The sequence below is a fragment of the Protopterus annectens genome, chromosome 1.part0 (assembly GCF_019279795.1).
Source record: "Protopterus annectens isolate FY-2018-M chromosome 1.part0, PAN1.0, whole genome shotgun sequence".
Classification (NCBI taxonomy): Eukaryota; Metazoa; Chordata; order Ceratodontiformes; family Protopteridae; genus Protopterus; species Protopterus annectens.
In genome coordinates this window covers 844,596,219-844,618,403 of record NC_056725.1, presented here as the reverse complement: position 1 = coordinate 844,618,403, position 22,185 = coordinate 844,596,219, and the positions used below count along the sequence as shown (strand labels likewise).

The following is a 22,185-nucleotide window of genomic DNA, read 5'->3' as shown; positions in this document are numbered from 1 at the left end:
TTTGTGACTTTTTTTGAGAACCTGAATTTTGACTTGCATGAGTAGCAGGTTATAATCACCAACTGTCATGCCTAGTTGTTTTGTATGGGGGATGACTTCTATAGAGGTGTTATCAGAGGCTGTGATAAAAGTTTTGTTTGAGGTGTGTAAAGACTTTGGGAGGAATAATAGGTTCATAGGTTCATACTAGGCTATCTGCCCAAGGGCATTTATAAGCCTAGCCCATAGTTATGTGGATTTCGCCACCCCTTTAGTTTGAATAAAAACCATGCCTATCATTTTGCTGTGCCTCTGTCAAGCAGTGACACTGAAGTAATCCCGGGGGTATATCTGCAATCTCCCATCCATTGGTATAGGTTCATAGCTTTTTATTTATTTATTTATTTTTGGGACTGCGTAGAAGCTGGGAGTTCAGAAAATGTGTACGCCAGAGAATCCAAAGAGTATGCTTGGCTACACCCTTGCATACCGGCTACCTCTTCCATCAAAGCTAAGGTTCCAAAATTAAATACATTTCGGGTGAAACACGAACGTAATAAATGATGTGGAAAGATACCATGCATACGGAACGAAAGAGATGTCTCTAACTTAAATTTACCACCGTCTTCTTATACAGTCACGGACTTGCCTCTTTCGTTGAGGAATTTTGTGTTTGGCTTAACGGCACCTTAACCTCCTGTTAAACGTTATATGTTTTATTTTATTTAATTATCTACATTGTCCACTCAAATTTCCAAACTTTCTTCCATTCCCTGCGCTACCTGCTTGCTTGGTGACGTAACATGCCATGCGGTTTATGGCAGTTACATGCTGACTAATATTAAGACTGTACGTTGTATGTAAAATGTAATGACACTCCAAGACCTGGAAACACAACGATAATAATTGTACCTGATTACGGTGTGTTGTTGTCTGAAATCCAGCCCCTCTATTTTTAATACCCTCGGGACACACAGTGCTGGCTCTAATAGTGATGAGTACGAGGGCGGGTTTATAGTTCTAACTTCCGTGGGGAGTTTCATGTGTAAAATGTTCTGATGTTATGCTTGTATAGTTCGGTGTCTTGACTTCACTAACTTGTTATGGCTTTGAGCAGGGGGTTTCGTGTGCACCTGAAGCAGGAGCCTGGCTGTTTCTACAGTACTTTACTGGAGTCCAGGAACAGGGAGGAGTACTTGCTCTTTCAGGCGGGAGCTGCAGTCTTGTTAAGTAAGGAACGCGAATTCTTTGTATTTTCCAGCTTAATGTACAGTCAGGCGTGGCTGTTCATTCTTTGTGTTTTGAAATTTCATGCAGTCGTACTGTAAAGAAAAAATCCCTCGTTCTGGTTATTGGAGTGCTAATATTTTTGTAAAACAAAGCACCAACATCTCATTTAGACTGAGCACGGATTAGATAGTTGTGTACTCTTATGCCAAGTATACTTTTGCTGTTTATTCAATAATTGTTCTTAGTACTTAATATGTATTTTGCTTATGGTGAATACTGGCGAAAATTGGGCAGTTTATTGCATTATGTCATTTGTATTTCATTTCCACCCAGCATTTTAATTGGGGATATACTGGGAAGTTTTAGTCATGCATTTTGGAATTTGGGAACCCCCTTACCTTATACATTCTTGCGGGAATCCCATTGCGGGATTTCCCGATAATCTCTTTGGGAAACGGGTTAGTCCACAGTTGTGTACTCTTTTTCTCACCTCAATAAATTTGTAATGTCATGTACAAAATGTGGTTATGTCCTCGTTATTGCCGATTATTCTTTGTTATTGGTGAATATCCAAGGGACCTTCTTTAAGGTAACTGTGAAGTCGCTTGTCTCAAGTGTGCTGAAACCCAGGTGACTTTTGTATAAGCGGCAGTGTTTTCTTCAGATAGAGATTACCGTCCGCAGTAGTACTAATGCTGACTTTCTGGGTTCGAACATGGCAGTTAAAGTGTACAACCGGCTTTGAGTAGTACGATGACAGGTCACACTGTAGTTTTAGAAAGTTGGCTTCCTGAGTAAATGCAGTTATATTTTTGTTTGAGTGCGCGCGCGTGAAAGGCTTTTCTCTCTCGTCATCTCACTCACACACACATATGTATACATATATATTTAATGGGGTAATGGCAGTAAGACGTACGTCTTGTGATTCGAGTAGCTTCGTTCTTCTTCTGTAGTTGTCCACAGCTAGACTGCTGGTGGACTGTCATGACACCACATATTCATTTGTGCCTGGCTGCTACTATCGAATTATCTCTGTCCCTCTATCTCTTTTCTCTTTCTTTGTATAGGTTGGCAGGTTAGTAGTTTAGAAGGAAAACTATAGTGTATGTTTATTAGCAGTGTACTTATTTAATGCATTGAAGATTGGTGGAATTAGGAGCAAACAGCTGTCCTCAATGTCACTAGCACATATAATTTTGATAGCTGTAATCCTGACCCTTTCACTGTATTTGTTCCAGGTGGCAACCATGAGCTACTTATTTTGAAGACAGTGCCCATCTTACATCCCTGTGGTACAGTAGTAAAGAATAATGTATATCTAGCCAAATCTTGGATATTTTAAGTTTTGACATTTATCAAGAATGCATTTGTTTCCCAAGCAGGTTGTTCTGATGGAAAAGTAGGCAGTATTTATGGTTTCTTACATGAGTTCACAAGACTATCTCCATAACTTTGACAAGTACACAGAAAAGGGTGCTGAATATCAGCTGCCCACTGTAAACCAATTTCCATCCTTCAGAGTAAACCCGTATTTTCTACTTTTTACCACAAGTTAAATAATACCATACTACCATAATAATGTTTACCATAAGTGCTACAGCAGAGGGATGGCCTTTACGGAGCCTGTTCTTTGAGGAGGAACATTATCTATGAATCTTGAAAAACTTTTCCATTATGTTTCTGAAATACAACTCTACTTAAAAAGGCATAGTGGAGATAATTTGATAGGGGTGTGTATGGCATATTGGTTAAGGCCTTTACCTCATAGACACAAGGTCCCAAGTTTGACTCTCTCATTATTGGCTAAGCTTAAAATGATCCATCAGGGCAGTTAGCCTGGTTTTCACATATGAATATATCATTTATTTTTAAGAACTGGAATGGTATTCACATTGTTGAGTCCCAACAACCTTTTGGTCCTGAATATCTCTGTCAATTTATCAGGCTCCGTTACTGGTTATTGAAAACCATGACTCCCTTAGTTTTTTCCTGGAGATGTCTGATCATTATTTTGTTGTATCTGATTTTTGGAACATTTTTCCTGTTCCTCATTCAGTCTTAAACCTCCCTCTTTCAAGAAAAACAACAATGTATTTGCTTTATTTGAATACAATTTAGACGTTTTCCTTTATTTTATAATATGGTAAGTGAACTGGTCCAAAAAAACTTTTAACAGCAATGCTACCAAAGCAAAGCCATGTTGAGAATAGTAAAAACTACACAAATAATGTGAGATCAATGCTAGGCTGTTGATCCAGAAGACGAGTAGTAGCCTAACCACAATACACCAAATCTTAAGTATTCATTGGCATGACTAATTTTTACCCCTTTCAGTCAGGGCTTGAAGGGCCATCCATTTTCAAGGGTATATGTAAAGAAGGCCCTAGAACTTTGCTTTACATATAAAGGAGGTAACTTCCATAAAAAATATTTGGCTTGGACATAAAAGAGACATTTTCTGTGATATACAGAAAGTAGCACATCCGTGAGTTTCTTGAAAAGTAATTCACTGACATGGAGCAATACTATGAACTGTAAATATAAAGCAAAACTGTATAGTGTAAAATGGCTCTACATAAGTTGCACTTCTTGAGATTATTTCCTGGTAATAGTTAAACTTCATATTCTTCATAGTATATGGATTTTTGTTATTCTGAATATTTCTGAGTTTCAGGAAAATGGTGAAAATAGCAGACTTTTTTATGTTGTTAATTAGAAATAAACAAAACATATTTACAGATGCAAGGATATGCTAAAAAAACAAGTATATGTGTACATTTACAGATGCAGTAAAATGCTACAACATTTAGTTCGAGAAGGGGTTAACAGTGTCAAACCGTGGATGGAAAAATGGAATTATGCTTAGCTGAGCTTTGTAAGATGTAGCCATAATGACTGAGATGGCTTATGCTACAGGGATAGCAGCATATCATTGTATAGGGAGGTATGAAGACATTAGAAGAGGCAAGTGAGAGTAGTTGCAAGAAAGGATACCATGGGGAGAAGATAGAGAAAAGGTGTGAGAGGCTTGCAGAGGGAAGATTAATTAGAAGTGTGAGAGAGCTGCAAACATAAGAGGGAAGTAAGTTGAATGAGAGGCAGTAAGTAAAGGGGATGACAAGATGAGAATAAAGAAGGATGATCTAGGAATAAATGGGTGTCCGATAGAGTTGCAGGGTTCATGTAACATGACCTCCGTGAGTACAGCTTGCACTTTGCCTTTGTCCATATTGGATAGGCTGTCATCTGTGAGGGAGCAGAGAGCTGTTATGGAAATCCGTCCAGACCAGAATTCATGTTGCTTCCTGGATAGAAGAAGGTATTGATGTAAATAAGCGGTAGTTTGGTTGCAGATATTTGTTCCAGTATTTTACCTAAAATGAGAAGTATTGAGATTTCTTTGAGCTGTTTTGTGAAGTTTGAGTACTTTTAGACATCTCAGAGTGAGAGGGGAATGGAGTCCTATAGTTTAGGTGCTAGGGTTGAGAATGTATGTTCCTTGCAATAGAGTTTCCTTTTTGGGGTTAGTAGGGTGAATTGAGATTTTGAGAGAACTTCGAGATTGTATTTGGGGGTTTTGTGAAAAGTTTGTGTGAGAGGGGGCGATGTCTCAGGAGAAAGGGCTTTGTGAATTAGTGATCCTAGTAGGAGGTTGGCTGTCAAATGTACTGGGGGCCATTTAGCTTTAGCAAGAGTTAGGCAGTGGTGTTCCTTATTGGGGGAGTTAGTAATGGACCAGCAGATTTTTTTGGAGGTTTGTAAGGTGGCAATGTTTTTCTTTGAGGCTGAAGCTGTAGAGGGTAGTACATATTTGGCTTGGACAGAGGAGGCGATAGCTTGTTTGCCCAGAACAGTAGCGTGTTGATCTTTTTGCATGTTTTGAATATGTAGTTGAAAGTTAACAGAGTGGTCTAGCCAAACGCCAAGGTATTTAAAGGATGCGGTAGTTTCTATAGTGATATTGTTAACGTCTTTAATATTAAGGAAGCTGGGTGCTTTGGCAATTTTTTTGGTTGTTTTCAAATAGTATTGGTTTTGTTTTTGAGGGATTGAGTATAAGTTTCTGGCCTATCAGCCCCTGACAGTTTGGAGGTTGTCTTCGAGCTAAGTTTATATAACGGAGTGTATTTGTTTGACCTGTAGATGACCATGTCATCTGCATAAATTAATTGGAGCTATTTAAGGATGATCAGGTAGGAGCTTCTTGATTAAATATGGAAAAGAGCAGAGGGGCTAAAGTAGAACCGTGGGGAACTCCTTTTATAGGAGGAGCTGTTTCAGAAGTGGTGGTGCTTACTTTCACTTTGAAAGATCTGTTAGTGAGGAAGTCTACAAACCAATGTCTTGCATCATCACTAATGCCTATTTCAGTTTATTTCTCAAATAGTAAGGTGTGGTCAGAAGAAAGTTTTTTGTTTGTTTTGAAGTTTAAAAAAATTAAAATCTAAATAAAGATATTTGGAAAAAAGAAGAAAAGCAGGCTTTTGTGAGGTTAATAAAGACTGATTCTGTCTAGTTGCATATGTCCATATTGGATAGGCTGTCATCTGTGAGGGAGCAGAGAGCTGTTGTGGAAATCCGTCCAGACGAGAATTCATGTTGCTTCCTGGATAGAAGAAGGTATTGATGTAAATAAGCGGTAGTTTGGTTGCAGATATTTTTTCCAGTATTTTACCTAAAATGAGAAGTATTGAGATAGGATAGAATTGTGTAGCAGTATTTGACTTGTTCTGTTGTAAATCACTTTTCCAGTCTCACTTCCCAATCTTTTTTAACTTTTTCTGATTAATTATTGTTATCATGCAATATTTTATATGTCCCACTAATTGTCCCTTTTTAACAGCAGGCTGTGTTCTACATTAGACTAAAAACCCCACCAGAGCAGGTATTTCACTTAAGATTCCCCCACCTCCTGCTGTTTGCCTATAGTCCTATACCAATCTTTATCAAGGAAGGCAGTCCTGAATTCTTGGCCTGTTCCCATTCTGTTACCTTTCCCTCTCTATATTCGCTGCCAGTACGTTGGCTTCTTTGACAGTTTTCTCCAGTAACTTCTAGCCCCCCTCTTACCTATTTTGTGTACCCCCTACTTGCAGTCATTCCTATTTGTGAAATCGCCTTTCTTAAGCCTCATGTTGGCTTAATTCATAAAATATTTTCTGATACCTTATCTTATTTCTTAAATCCTCCCTTTTCATCATGATCCCCTTCCACGTTGCTTTACTTTCTGCTTGTGTTTTGTATATGAGCCTTGGCTGTGAAGCTCTAAAGTATCAAAATCCGGTAATCCTATACCATCTTCTTCTGCTGGAAGAATAAGCTTATCCCACTTAACTCTTGCCCTCTTCCCCTCCCAAATAAATTCCTTCATCTCTTTTTTAATTATTGTCCACAGCTTCTCCTGTGGTTGCTTAGCCTGTATATAAAATTAAAGGAAATAACATTTCCAGTGCTTGTATCTTGCCATCCATATCCATAAACAAAAGCTTTCAATTTCTTGTTTTTTGCATTATGTTTTGTGTAGTGTCTTCCCACATATCCTTAGCTGCCATAGCAGAAGCCCTTTTAATCCATGCTTCTAAATACTTCATCTTATCGTGTCCTTAATGATATGGGTATTTTGCTTAACCAGTTCCTGTGTGGGTGCATAATTTATGGCTATACCCTTTTTTTCTATCTTCATTAATTTTATATCCAGAAAAGATTTGGAAACTGTCTCAATGTTTCACACACTGAGATGTCTGTTTCTGGTACATAACAATATTATCTGGAAATAAAGCCAACTTTTCTTGATTACCATGCCAGTTATATCCTTGCTTTTCTGAGTCCCTTATTTTCTTTGCCAGTGGCTGCAAATATAAAACAAATAAATGAGAAAGAGGACACCCCTGTCTGGTTCCCCTGTTCAAACACAGTTTATCAGAGAGGAACCCTCCCACTTTAATTATTACCTCTAATTCTTCATATATTTTTCAAATTAATTTTGACTGTATTAGAGAATGCAAATGCTTCCATTGCCCTACTTGTACAATCCAAGCTTATTCTGTTGAATACTTTTGCTGCTTTAAGACCCACCAATAACAGCAGTATTTTATTACATTCTTCTTCTGTCTGGATCAACATTGTTCTATTAATGTTGTCAAATGTTTGCCTCCTCTCCAAAATTTGTATGAAGCTGGGTCTGATAGGTCTTTACTTGTCTTAGCTAATATAGCCACCACAGTTTTCTTCCAAGTTTTTGTTGTTTTCCCTCCTTTTAAAATACTATTAAACAAAATCTTTCAGGTCTTTATCACTTTCTTCCCCTGTAACTTCCAAAATTCCAAAGGAGCACCATCTGTTTCTAGAGACTTTTCTGAAGGTCGATTTATACATCACTGTTTTTATCTCTTCCCATCTCAACTGCTAGCAGTACCGCTAACGCTTGTGTAGCTAAGTCTTCTGAAATATTTCCATTTGTCTTCTTTCTTGATTTCCACATTTCTGTGCTTTATACAAATTTTCATAAAATTTCCAAAATATCTCTAAAACCTCTACAGGATCTCTGGTCATTTTTGTTGTTAATAGGCTCCCTAAATTTGGCATCAATCCTTTCTATTTTCTGCAACAATCTTTATAAAATCTCGTGCATATTAGTCAGATACTCTTTTATTTTCTCTTAAGCACCCTGCATTTGCACCTCTTCTTGGTCTGTGAGATTCCCCTTATTCTGAAATACTTTAATCTTTGTCGAGTAATTCCCATTACTACTTAATTGCATCTCTTTTTCTTGTTGTTGGTGGGTCTTCATGCAGAGAAAGCATTTGACAGAGTAAGCAGGGCGATGGAAGCATTTGCATTTCCTGAAAAAGTTTGATTGAGGATATATGAGGGATCGGAGGCAAAAATTAAAGTTGGTGGGGTCCTCTCTGATAATTTCTGCTTGAGCAGAGGACCCAGGCAGGGATGTCTTCTTTTCCCTTTAATTTGCATTATATTTAGAAGCATTGGCAAAAAAAAAAAAGTGACTCAGAAATTCAAGGGTATAATTGGAATGGCAGTCAAGAAAAGCTGGCTCTATTTGCAGATAATACTATTTTATACGTGACAAAACCAGAAAGAGACATTACCCACTCATTACTCCATCCCAAATTTACTTCCCCCCTGGATCATAGCTATCTCAGGCGTCTCTATTCTCCTCTTGCCTCCATTATTTCTCCTTCTCACTCTTACATTATATAACACACAGTTACCTCCACTTCATAAAGATCCCACTAATCTCTATGCTAAAAGTGTCACTTCTCCTCAGCATCAATAACTATCTCCTCATCTGTCTTTTCTATGAATATCCCTCTTCCTAAAATCAAAATTCCTTCCCCTCACTCTCTACCATCTAAAACTAAGAGAAAGTACCTGATCTGTTACCCACTTAAATACAAACTGTACTACCCCCTGAAGCCCTGCTTCTGTCAGGAGATGTACATCCAAATCCTGGTCCCATCCCTCACCCCATCACGAATAATATTACCTCACCCTACCCAAAAAACTTATCCTTTCCAAACAAACATATTTCCTTTTACTCAATGAATACTCAAAGTATTCTAAACAAAGTTAGTGAACTCCATGCCTGGATATCCATCCACACCCCTGATATCGTCACCCTAACAGAAACTTGGCTAGAACCCCAAAACCCTGATAAAGACATTCTCCCCCTGGTTATAATATACTTCTTTTAGATAGCCAAAACAGAAAAGGGGGTGGGGTTGCCATTGTCTACTCTAATCACCTCACTCTGTAAAGTCTTATGAAACCGATTCCATCCTTTTTTCCGTGCTGAATTACTGACAGCTAACTTTAAACACAGTCACTACACTACTATCACAGTAGCAGCCATCTGTATTTCTCCAGGAGATAACATTCCTCTGTCGGAAAACATTCTCTCATACTTTTCTCAACATATTCCCAATTAAACCATCCTCCTTGGGGATGTCAATATTAACTGGTTAACTCTCTGACATCCAAACTCGGCAATTCACATTAATTTATATAGCTTTACACAACTAAACTCCCAACCTACCCATACAAGCAACTCTCACACAGCACTCTTACTGACTGTCTATTTGTCTCTAATCCTTCCAAATATCATAACCCTGAAACCCTACCAAACACCATGAGTGATCACTCCCCAATAAAAGTGTTAGGTTCACTCCCCACTTCTCTGTCTAAACCACCCAGATTTATTACCTGTCGCAAACTCTCTAACCTCCACCCAGAAAACTTTAATGCTCTCCTCTCTAGAGTAAACTGGAAATTCCTTACCCAACTCCCACTTGAAGAAGCAGTTCTGGCTTTCAACTGCACCTTCCTTAGCATCTTAGACTTACTTGTCCCCCCCTCACACTGTCGATGGCTATCGAAAGCCACTCGTACCCTTATGAAAACCAGACACAGGTTATGGAAAAAATGGTCGCAAACTAAGCTCCCTGCAGATTTGCAAAAATATAAAGAACTCAGAAATCTGACTAAAAACATATTAATAAAGATAAAAAAGACTTCTATTACAAACCTTTCACAGCCTTAAGATCTAATCCTAAAAAATTCTGGAACTCTATTAACCAAATATTACATCCTGGTAATCCTAGTTCCCCCAACCCACGCCCAGACAGGACACCTGAAGAAACTGCCACAACATTTAATACCTACTTTATTGATTCCATATCTAAGCTACTTAACCCTACCTCCTGTATTACCAACACCTCTAACTCCTCAGAAATTGCTCCTGCTACTAACTCCCCTAATACCATCTCTCTCAAACCTGTACCTACAAGCTACATCAAAACTCTACTCTCCAAATTAAAACTATGCTCAGTATCAGCTGACAACATCCCTTCCTCTTTTCTTCAACTAGCAGCTGACTCTCTTGCTCTTCCTGTATCTATCTTAATCGCTCCATCTCTGAGTGTAAAGTCTCTTCCATCCGGAAACAATTCTATACTCTACCTAGTCACAAAGGAGGTAACTCCTCTGACATATCGCTATCCTCTCCCCTCTCTCTAAAGTACTGGAAAATGTATACATAAGTTATGCAATATCTAATACAGGAAAATCTGCTTACACCCACTCAAAATGGCTTCAGACCTAAACATAGCACTACTACAGCTCTATTATCCTTCCTTAACGCAGTTTCTGTAGTCAGAGATGACCACAGACTTCTCTATTGCCTATTCTTATACCTCTCAAAAGTTTTCAACACCATCTCTCACTCTCTTCTGCTGCATAAACTTAACTTCCCCTCTGATACTGTTGCATGGTTCACTAGCTACCTCACTGACAGATCACAGTCAGTGAGATGGCACTCCACACTCTGTCTTCCTCTTCCTGTTAAAATGGATGTTCAAGGATCTATACTTGGGCCTTTACTTTTTAATATCTTTATTTATTTATTTTACATTTGTTAACCGGGTAGAGTTTGGCTGGGCAAGTAACCCGTTTTCAGTGGAGACACGGAGAGATAAGCTCCATAACAATAGTACAAAAAGATTACAACATTTTTTAAAAAGATTTACAAACAATATACAAAAAATGTTTGACAGTTGCCAACAATCACAATTTAAAAAAGGTGAATGTAAAACAGAAAACATTACATTTCTTGAGCCTTATTACAGACAGCAATATGAAACTCATTAGATATATAACTAAAACCATTGTGGCATTTTCATTTGGAAGAAGTAAGACAAGAAGATAGCAGAATAGAAAACATTTGATCGAAGGCATGAGAAACTAGCCAGGAGTATTACGGGAGCATAACCTTTGTTGAGTAAGGTATTCCTTTAGGAGTTTTCTGAAGCTATGACTATCTGTGTTTTTTAAGATATTCTGGGGTAATAGGTTCCACTGTTTGGCTACTTTGAAGGAGATGAGAGAATCACCAAAGTAATTATGGGACTTTGTAACCTTGAGTATAAGTTTATTGGATGATCTAAGGGTCCTGGGGTTGGTATTTAGTTGCACTAGGTTGGAGAGTGCAGGGCAGTTTTCAGGTTTGTGGATAATACACTGGGCAGTGGTAAGCTAATTGAGCAATAAAAGATTGGGAAATTCAAGCCAATATAATTTTTGAAGAACAAGGCAATGATGGGTCCTGTTGGGTATATTAGCAGCAAATTTTGCTATTTTGTTATAGCAGGAATCGAGCTCTATAGTTCTTGCCCTCTGTCATCCTTAGTTCAATATGCAGATGACTGTACAGTCACCGCCGTTGCCCACTCTCCCTCTGAGCACCTCTCATCTACTCGGACAATCTTTAACTCAATTGAAACCTGGCTCGCCAATAACCAGCTCATCCTTAAACCTAAAAAAATAAGCTGTTACCTTTCCTCCCCAAAAACATTAACAACATTAAATCTTCCTTCTCCATACTGTCTCTCAATAATACTCCAATCTAGGTAGAATCCATCACTAAACTCTTAGGTGTCATCAATGATCAACTTAAATTTGACTTACATGTTAATAATTGCATCAAGAAGACTCATCAGAAACTAGGGCTCCTTTAACAAAACAAGAAATTTCTCACCACTGAAGCCAAAATTACTCTCTCCCATGCTTACCTTCTACATATTCTAATGTATAGCTCTCAAATTCTCACAAATCTCAACTCCTCACTCCTAACCAAAGTTGAATCCACCTACTTCACTTGATGAATCCACCTATAACAAGATAGCTTGATTTGCTGCTCAACAAACCTACAAATCCCATCACTGTCTCTCTAAAACACCTAAACTGGTTTGAATTACCCCACCAGCTTCTATACCAGCCTTCATACTGTCCCAACACTATCTATTCTAATCTCCCATTCCTCTCCCACCAGACCTTTCCGGAGCTTCAACCAAGACCTGTTACAAATCTACAAACCCGGGACTAAATTTGGATGTAACATTTACTGCTATCATCCCACCATTGCTTGGAACAGGCCCCCACTAAAATTGGGACCCTCACACATCCTAAACAAGTTAAGGCAGCTACCAAAGAGTACTTTAAAAATCACTGGTCCTGCCACTGTACTCACCCTCCCTAAGCATCCCCTCTTATCCAACCAACAGTTTACCTCCTGCCCTGTACTCCTTCTTCCCAAACTCTCTCTAGCCTTCTCTGACTAGTCTTTCAACTGTCTTCCAAAACCTATACAGCTAATGCCTCAGAGAAACATTCAGTAGTAGTTGTCTCGCCTAGGTGCAACTGACATTATAACTATACTGAGTACTGTAACCACTTATACCAAAAATTATATTCGTTTCTGTTTTCTACTTAAATATCTTGTAAGAACTCTGGAATACTGCTGATTATTGATACTGTTTAACATGGTTTTACTATTTAATGTCTTGTAAGAATTCTGTAATACTGCTGTCTAATGCTCCTGTTTTATGATAATTGTATAATATGATGGAGCTTTTCTCCCCGGGCCTCCACTGAAAAAGGGCTATTCAGCTCAGTCGGACAAACCCAGTCAACAAATGTAAAATAAAATAAATAAACATTTTGAGGCTGTTTCAAATAATTTTGGGATACAAAATTAATGAAGCTAAAACAAAGACAATAGCGTTAAATTATGTACTCGCATATGAAGTGGTTCAGCAATATCCATATTTATGGGGACATGATAAAATGAAAATGGTAGCTTTGTTATATGGATATCGATAGTAAGATACAAGCAGCTAAAATGTTTTTAGTCTCAATAGTCTTATACACAGGCCAGGCATATTTTATCAATTAGAAGAGAAGTTGTGGATAGCATAGGAACAACAGCTGGGGTCCAAGTATAAAAAACGAACAACAGAAAAAATCCACCAAACAGTTTATTGTATCTCTGACGTCTCGGCCACAGCCTTCAAGGAGTACAAAAAACATATAAAAATGCATCTCTATATATACATCTGTCAATAAATCAATTGGCTCAATTAACTTCCTAATTAAAACAATTAATTAATTCAGCAGCATTTTCCAATTAAAATCTTCATTCAGACCTCTAGGACACAAAGTTTTAAATTTAAGAATGTATACAGCGTCTTTGTGTAGCAATTGTTGCTTAATATTTAAATCACCATATTTACAATATTTAATTTGTTCCAATACACATCATTTTAAACCTTTACTATCACTATTGTGAAATTGAGCCGATTGATTTATTGACAGATGTATATATAGAGATGCATTTTTATATGTTTTTTGTACTCCTTGAAGGCTGTGGCCGAGACGTCAGAGATACAATAAGTTGTGGATAGCAGTTAATGAAGAGCTGAAGGACTTTATCTGGGAGGGGAAGACTGCAATAGTCAAGTGGGATAAGTTGATTCTTCCAGTAGAACAGGGTGGATTGGGATTACCCGATTTGAAGGGGTATTTCAGAGCTACACAGTTAAGGCTCCTATACGTAGCACAAACAGAAAACTGTAATTCAAAATGGAAAATGATGATAATGAAACAGGAGGGAAGCTCAAGAAACAAGTAAAGACTGTAATTTTGGATGTAGGCCTTTAAGGAGAATAACCGTAATCGTAGAGAATATTATATCTATAAAATAGCAGAAAGTATCCTAAGAACTAAGCCAACACGGGAGTGGAGAAAGGAGAGTCTGCTGATAGGGGTGACTGCAATTAAGAAATAGACAATAGGCAAGAGGGGGGACTGGAATTTATTGGATAAAACTGGCAAAGAAACAAGGTACTGGGAGCAAATAACTAGAGAGGGAAGGATGATACAATGGGAAGACGCTAAGAATGCAGGTTAGAGATTGCCTTCCCTATCAAGGACTGATATCAGAGTATAGGCAAATTGAAAGAAATAGAGGGGGGGGGTCCTAAATGAAAGACCAGCACTGGTAGAGTTTTTACTAGAATCTAGACAGAAGCTGCCATTAAAAAAAAGAATAATAGTAGAGCATATACAATATTGATTCTTATAGTTATCATGCAATCAGAGGAACTTAGAAAGGATTTGGAAAAGAGATGAGATATGCAGTTCACAAAGAAATAATGGGAGGATATATGTGTATTCCCAGATATACAACAAAATCTAAAAGATTTAGTATTTTTGCTTGGAAATGTTTACATAGATATTTTTATACCCCAGGCAGACGTCAGAGAATTTTTTCCTCATGTAGATAGCAAATGTTGGGGGTGTGGCTGGGAAGACAGAGGTAATTTGGAACATATTTTCTAGGAGTGTGGTGAGTTGGCCGACTTTAAGGATTCCCTGTGGGGTGCACTGTCAGAGATGCTGTATTGGCAGTGTGACGAGAGAGATGCTTTTTCTGAGCTGTGATACAGAATCGGAATTGCCTAGACATGGTAAGGCCTCGCTGTGTCTATGGTGGCTACCAAGGCCTTGTTGTGTCTAATTATGATGGCTGCCAAAACGTCAGTTACTAGAAAATGGAAATCAAAATCTAAACCAGCTCTACTAGAAGTAGTGAATATAGCAACAGAAATAAAACTACTGGAATTGAGATGTTTAGAAAAGGGTAGAAGCAAACTACATGAGCTGTGTAATGTTTCACTGAAAATGACTGGGTAGATTATAAGTGATGTATAATGTTCACAACTGGGAGTGTTAGTATGGTATGTGATGTAAAATGCTTGCAGCTAGGATTGTGTTGGTGTGGATTGCTTTCATTTATATAGATATATGATCACCTATGTCATAAGTGATGGTTTAATAAAGATGTTTCTTGTTTAAAACAAGGGCAGGAACTGAATAAATTGTTTAACATTGCTTAGGTTATATGATGGGTAGTAATATATGTGAAGTATAATGTTTGTAAATGTGGACTTGTTAATACAGTTTGATTGCTTTTGTATAAATGTAAAATTGCCTGTGTCATAAGTGATAATTCGTTAAAGGTGTTTAAAAATATTGATTGCTAGCACCTGCAGACTGCATGTTTCCACTGAAAAGTACTTGGCAATGAATCTTTGTACATTTCACTCAGAGCAGAATGTACAGCTAACTTCAGCTGCAGACTTGTTGACTCCCACTGAACATTTGCTGATAGGGAAAAATCAAACTAATATCTTTGCAGTTGTAAGAAACTTAGAATGATGAAAGCCATGGAAAATGCTGTCTTATTTTTAAAGCCTGTTTGTTAGACAAAAATTGTTTATAGCTTAAGCCAAAGCATTCATCTTAACATTCAGCCTTGTAAAAATAAGAGAAAATATATTAATTGTAGACATGGTATAATCAGTGCACTTTTGCATCCCACCTTCACCCAGCCTAGTAACATTAAACTTACATTTGTCTAGCCTTTTTGTTTCTTGCTGTACCGTAAAGCCTACATTTGTTGCCACTAAAAAGTGCTTGTTTACTTTAATATCTTTGACACCTACAACTGCCAATGAAAAGACACTCTGCCCGCATTTAAAATACCCTTGACTACACACTACACAAAACTGCTTTGTATGTCAAAATGTGTTATATAAACACTAAAAACAAAAATTCTTTTGCTTACAGGTACCCTCCCCCTTTTAATGGCCTTCTAAACATTAATAACATAAAGTGGGATGTATATTTTACAGTCCACCTACAAGTTTTACAAAGTCAACAAAAGTCCATTCTTTCTAAGTCACTTTTTCTTGCAAGCCATATTTCACAAATGTGATTGATGCTTTATAGTCTCTCATTTGTTCACTGATTTCAGTGATGCTGGTCTTCTTCCTTTTCATCTCCATCTCTCAACACCAGACTCTGGTTCAAGGCCAAGGTACTTCTGATTCTTCTAGTCAAATCATGTGCTTTTTTCTGTCTCTGAAGTATTTTCCTTTGGAACACTGAAAAATATTTCACTGGCAAAGTCTGTATGAACCTTAATGTCAGGAGAATGTGATGCAGATTCCCCTTCTATTTAGTGACTCACTTTTTGTTGGATAAACTTCATTTTCTCCTTAGCCTTTTCTTCATCAAAAATAACTTTGATCTTCCAGGACAAAATACTCTGAAGACAGCCAGATACAGCAGCTTGAATCTCATACCTGCCTCTTGACATTCCCTGATTGCTGGAATAAATCTGCTTCTCTTCTGCCTGGTGTACAGTAAATAGTAATTTTCTACAAATGCTCTGTTGTCTCCAATTTTTAATCCTTTGTCCTTCTGCCACAGCATTGTCAAGATAATTTCTTTCTGCTGGTATGATTACTTCTCTAATACAGGTCTTGGCTGCTTTCTCATTGCCCAGTTTGGATCATATACTCAATGGGACCTTTCAATTAACAAATCCTGCTGTGGACCATCAGTCCATTTGCTTATTTGGGCTTTTATCTCTTCCTTACAGTTTCTCTAGTACAGCAGAAAATGTTTTCTCTGTGCGCACTGTCTTCTGATTTTACTATGTTTTGAAACAAATCTTCTTGAGAATTCTCATAGTCAGCCAGCTTTTTCTTCAGTTCAACTTCTGATATTTGCAGTTTTCAGTTTCTATTTTTTCCAGCCTTGTGTTATTTGAGTTGATATATTCCTTCAGTGTTGAACTTGTTTTAATCACATCTGAGTACGTTTGATTTATTTTTTCCTCTAAATTGCTGGAAAGCATCTGTTGAACCAAAGCTAAAGCTTAAACTGATTTTTGCTGAACAGTTGCATTATCCTTTCTAGATAGTGTTTTTTTTTTTCTTCAGCTTCTATAGTTGATTTTCTTTCATGTCTTCTTTGCTGGCATCCAGGCAGTGTACTTACTAACCAGTAATAACATTTTACCCACAAAAAGAAAAAGTTTCAGTGGCACTCATCTGTCTCTTCAAACAGGGAGAGCTGAAGTTAAGCTGTTGATCAGTGTGCATCCATCTTGGAAGTCCTGCTCCTCCTTCATTTGATTAATTTCCTAGACTTATGTAGTTTATTTCAAAACCTGACTTGACAGTAGATCTGTACTGTCATTTTCACACATGCTGTTTTAAGACCCTTCATCTGTGATACTAGAGCCCTGAGTATTTCCTTGAAGTCCTATGCCTTTGTGCCAGCCAACTTCCAGGTCTTCAGCCTTGACTCTGATCTTGGGGCCTCTGACCACTGCTCATAGCTGATTATGGCAACCAGTAATGTCTGACAGTTTGTGCAGTAATGTCTGACAGTTTGTGCAGAGGTTAAGGTTGCAAGCTGGAGTTCCTATGGTACATGGTTTGATTCTCTTAGTCTTTGTTTGCCGACTATCTGACCTTGAGTAGTTGTTGTTATGCTGAAGTCCAATCCTTCTCTTCTCTTTTTTTTTCAATCCCAATGCCCTCTTTCTTTGTTGCTTGCTGATCACTCTTGTATGTGACCTTGCCAGCAGTTCTGTTTTTTTTAACCAGATGTTAGCCATCAATAAGTTATCCGCTGGACAGAATTCTGGAGCAGCCTTTCCTTCATGATTCATGTAGCCCCAGCTATGTGAACCTAAACATTTCTTACATATCAAGTTCTGTTGGTTTGGATATGAGCATTCAGATAACCCTTTATCAAAATTATTTCATATTGTCTGTTTTTGAGGAGGTCATACAACGTCTGCCTGAATTGCCTCTTTTCCTGCTATAATGGACCTGTTGTGGAGTATAGATGGAGATCATGAAGACTGCTGCTAATACAGAAATGTGTCTGTATATACCTCAGAACAAAGACTGGTTAGAATATAGAGTGTACCTATGTAAAATCTCACTTTTTAAAATAGCAAGTGCCCTTCAAAGTCCATCTCTGTGATAAAGGGGAATAAAGTCCTAATTATGGAAGACCTGAGTTTGAATAGTGATTTAGGCACTAGAATAGCCAGGCATGGAAGGCTGGAAAATGAAAAGTTCAGCCTTTGTTCTAGAAGGGTATGGTGGATCCCAGCTGGCTCAGCTGCTAGTCCATTGCTGGGCAGATGCCTTAAATGTGGACAGTAGATGTCACTGCTGGGAAGGGTTAGGGATCTGTCTACTTATGCCAACCTTACCTAGATATGAGGAGAAATGCTCATGCAAAGGATAGAGAGACCTAGGTAGTCACTGTGGTGATGCAGGTGCACACGTTTACCAGCAGTAAGTGGGCTTGAAGCCTTACTGGAAAAACTCCTCCATAGCTCATATCCCAGATGAAGGAAAGGTGCTATGTGGGTTTGCCCCAGGGACAAAATGGGAAGGACACCATAGGGCCAGAGTCTTAGGAGAAAGCCTGACGTACCTTGATCAGAGGGAAAAGGTACACACTCACAAGTGGGTAGAGCTGAAGGCACATATGCAAGTATGGTTAAAGAGAGCCTTCATAACTGTCTGTATGATGGCTTCTGTGGATGGTTCACCCCTCTATTGCATTGAGTATATCCCTAGTACAAAACATGACTGTTCTGAGTTTGATCGGAGGAGGCTTGTTGGTTGTCCAACACAGGTGCAAATGCTCAATAAATGATTCAAATGTTCTTTGATTAATTTTTGATGTCATTATTTTTACAAATAACTGGTGGCTTTGTACCAAACTATTTTTTCGTGGTGTTTGCTTCATGGTATTGGGATATCTTTGTGCTGTCTTGAGTGCTGTATTTTTGATATGTGGACTTCTATATTGGTTTGGTGCATAAAATGTATATATAACATGACAACAATCTGAACAAATTATATATTTTTTCATGTTTGTGTTACAGTTTTACATCCTTATCTATAGTTAAAGTCTTACCACTGATTTAAAACTTTACAGCATAGAAAGGTTAGGACTGATGTCTGTTTTTTAACAACTAAATGTATTGCTGAGCTTTTTATTGGTGATGAGAGCATGTGGTCTAATAGACATGTAAGAAGTTTCTCACATTGAGGCTGTTATGTCAGTCCCATTATCTAGACACCATTTGGTTTATATTTTAAGTTTTGTTTTGTAATTGTAAGCTTTGCCTTTTTGTTTTGAGTAGTGTCTGTATGGAAGCTGGATATATGCCTCCATTTTTTTCTGTTTATCTGCACCTAATATACCTCTTAACTGTCCAGGTTTTTGCTTCATGTTTTGGTATGTTCTTCATAAAATTGCTGAATTTTGGCAAATTGTTGAGTATTGAAGTCACTAAACAATGACAGACATATTTTTGTTACAGATTTCTTACCATTCAGAAAATGCACGCTAAGGCAACACCTGTTATTCTGTTAACTTTCTAAGTTTATAAGAGCAATATTTTAAATTTGTCTCTCTTTATGGGCCTTTGTACCCCAGTTATTTTTGGCTTTGTCCAGAATTCCTGCTCTAAGAAGTTGTGAGTCAAGATTCTGGAGACTCTTTCTAATAGTACTCATTGTAGTGAAGATGGTTGTGGTGTGACATCAGGTTAAATGGCTGGACGGCAAGCTTAGGCAAAGAGGCATTCCAAGCAACACATTTCTACACTTATGATCTGAAATCATGGTTATAACCTGATTGCATTGATACCCGAGTGATTTAACTGTGGAATTATTTTACTATTGGCATGTTATTACATAATGTGGCAAAATGATGTTATGTAGACAAAATCTATACCCCTAAAGCTTTAGAAAGATGAGGGTTTAATCACTAGGATGTAGATGAAATATGTGAATGTTATTTATTTATTCATTTTATGTTGATAAAATAGTTTGAATTTTAAGGCTTTTATGCTATTCTTTTTAAACACTAAGTGTTATTTATTTGGAGTAATGCAAATGTAAAATATTTTACAACCTATGTTCATAATTTCACATTTATATGTTGGATGATTCTGAAGTGATAAAATGTGATACAGTTACTTGCACAGTTTATATACGTATGAAATTGTGGCTGTTGGTTGGCTTGTTGTGAAAAATAGGGGGCATGTATTTAATGATGACTGTATAAAAGTGTTCTAATTGCTGGATATGGTATTCTGAAGAAGTTTCTGAATTAGCAGAGATGAAAGCACTTCATTTTAATGATTTGTTACTTTATTTTAAAACGTGAAAGGGAATAAAACATTTTTATTGTTTTTGATTAAAACGGCATATCATTGTGTTCCCTTGCACTGCTTGTGCCTTCAAGTGTATAGACCCATTTAAGATTATGCTCTTTTCTCTTCTAGCTCGGCTAGAAAATGGCCTCTGCTGTGTAATGAAGCTGTTTTGACTTGGAAGAATGTTCAGTGTGTATATATATATATATATATATATATATATATATATATATATATATATATATCTTCTTCTTTCAGCGTTTCCTGGTTAGGGGTCGCCACAGCGGATCACCTGTCCGCTCATGCTTGGCAGTGGAGTTTTATGGTGTTGAGTTGTCAGCCCAGCACCCAACCTTCCACAGAAGGGGCACACATGCACGCATTCACACCTAGGGCCAATTTAGTGTGTCCAATCCACCTACAGCATGTCTTTGGGATGTGGGAGGAAACCGGAGCACCCGGAGGAGCATTCCATTCCCTTATCCTTTGCTGAAGTTCTTGCTCAGTCTGGCTGTAATGCCATATCATCTGGATGCAACAACTCTGTTGATCTGTACCCTCTGACCTTCTTGCATGTAGTCCTGGAGCAGAATTTTGTCAACTGATGAACACGAGAAGCATATTTTAAATCAAACGTCAATAAAAAAACGCAAAAGAGAAATGAGAGGCAACAGTTGTGAACACATAACACTGAACTTCGGCACTATCACAAACACGTTTAGAAAGGAAAGATCCTGAACTAGTCTCCATGAATCATCATTCTTTGGCACCACAAACATTCTTTAATAAAACCCTTACCCTGGCTGAGGAAGAGGGACTGCTTCTATCCCTCCCCCCTCAACAGGTGCTGAATGACAGAAGGAAAAAAGAAGGTAGTTTGATATGGTGGATGAAGGGGAGACTCCCACTGTCATATGTAACCTTGATAGATTACTTTCAGAACCAGTGGTTCTGAAAGAGAGAAAAGGAGGTTCAGACCTTCTGTGAGGATTACGGATTTGCCAGGGTGGGAAGGTGAGTCGACACTTATTATACTGTCCTTAGTTCTAGGGATTCCGCCTCCTTTTTTGGAACCTCCCTGCTGTTGCTTTTTAAACATCTGCTTACCAGCAGCATGCCAAGTTTACCAGTTTTGCTTTTTGGCAAAGGCTGTAGAGGTAGCATTAAACCTCTTGACAAAATTGGAGAAGGAAATAAGGTTGAAAATATCTGAGAAATTCCCTAAATAAGCTTACCTCTCTCATCTCACCTTTCAAGGACCTCTGCAGCAGTCTAACTCTCTAAGGCAAAATTCAAAATGCCAGCTTTGACATCCCCAGATTGGTTGTGTTCTCATAACCCAAGTTACTATAAGCACATTTCAAACAGTGGAAAGCCATTTGAGACACACAAGCAATCAAGTTACACACAGATGTTTTTTTTTTTTTCCTCAGAAGACGAAAACAGAAGCCAAAATAGTTTTCACATTATCAAAAAAGGTAAGCCTGAACTATGACCTTGACCACCAAGAATATGTGTTACAAAAGAATGTACTTTTTTCCCAAATCTATCAAATGCTTTCCCATAATAAAGGGTGAGATTGGTATTAACCAAATTTTAGCTGCAGCTGAGACCTTCAGAGAAATAAGGTGAGTGGAACAGCAACTGGAGGCACAGTTTCTGAACAGAAGGCTTGATGTTGCCAGTAAAATGGGCCCCAAGCCCACTGATGTAGAAAATTAATAAAAAAAAATTCTGATAGAAAAAGTTCTAAGGTTATCATCTAACACAATTGAGAAAAGAAAGGGGAATAGGCTCAAACAATATTCAAACATGCACACTTTCTCCAGAGAAAAATGCCAAAAAAGTAGAGTAGGGCCACTTTCTCTGTTACCAAACTAGAAGCTCAGCAAAACAGAACTGGACATTGTGAAATAAGAGATGTATAATGGGAAGGAGGGAGATTAAAACAAGCAACCTTGACACCTGCAGGACATATCCTAGTGGTTACCAAAGATGGAGCTTTTATCAGACCTGCTTCTCCACAGGTAGTCAAAACAATGGTGAGGACTGCAAATGCTGGGCCAGTGGGATCA

The 22,185-nt window shown here is 37.9% G+C and overlaps 1 protein-coding gene across 1 annotated transcript in view; it reads left to right on the top strand.

Moving 5' to 3' along the window:
• The first annotated feature begins 1,023 nt into the window (after positions 1-1,023).
• SYNJ2 (synaptojanin 2) overlaps positions 1,024-22,185 on the top strand; it is a 1,514,156-nt gene continuing 1,492,994 nt past the window's right edge. The window contains exons 1-2 of the mRNA XM_044063657.1: positions 1,024-1,209; positions 5,285-5,293. Coding sequence (XP_043919592.1) covers positions 1,083-1,209; positions 5,285-5,293 — 136 coding nt within the window. The 5' untranslated portion in view covers positions 1,024-1,082. The remainder of the gene's footprint in view (positions 1,210-5,284; positions 5,294-22,185) is intronic.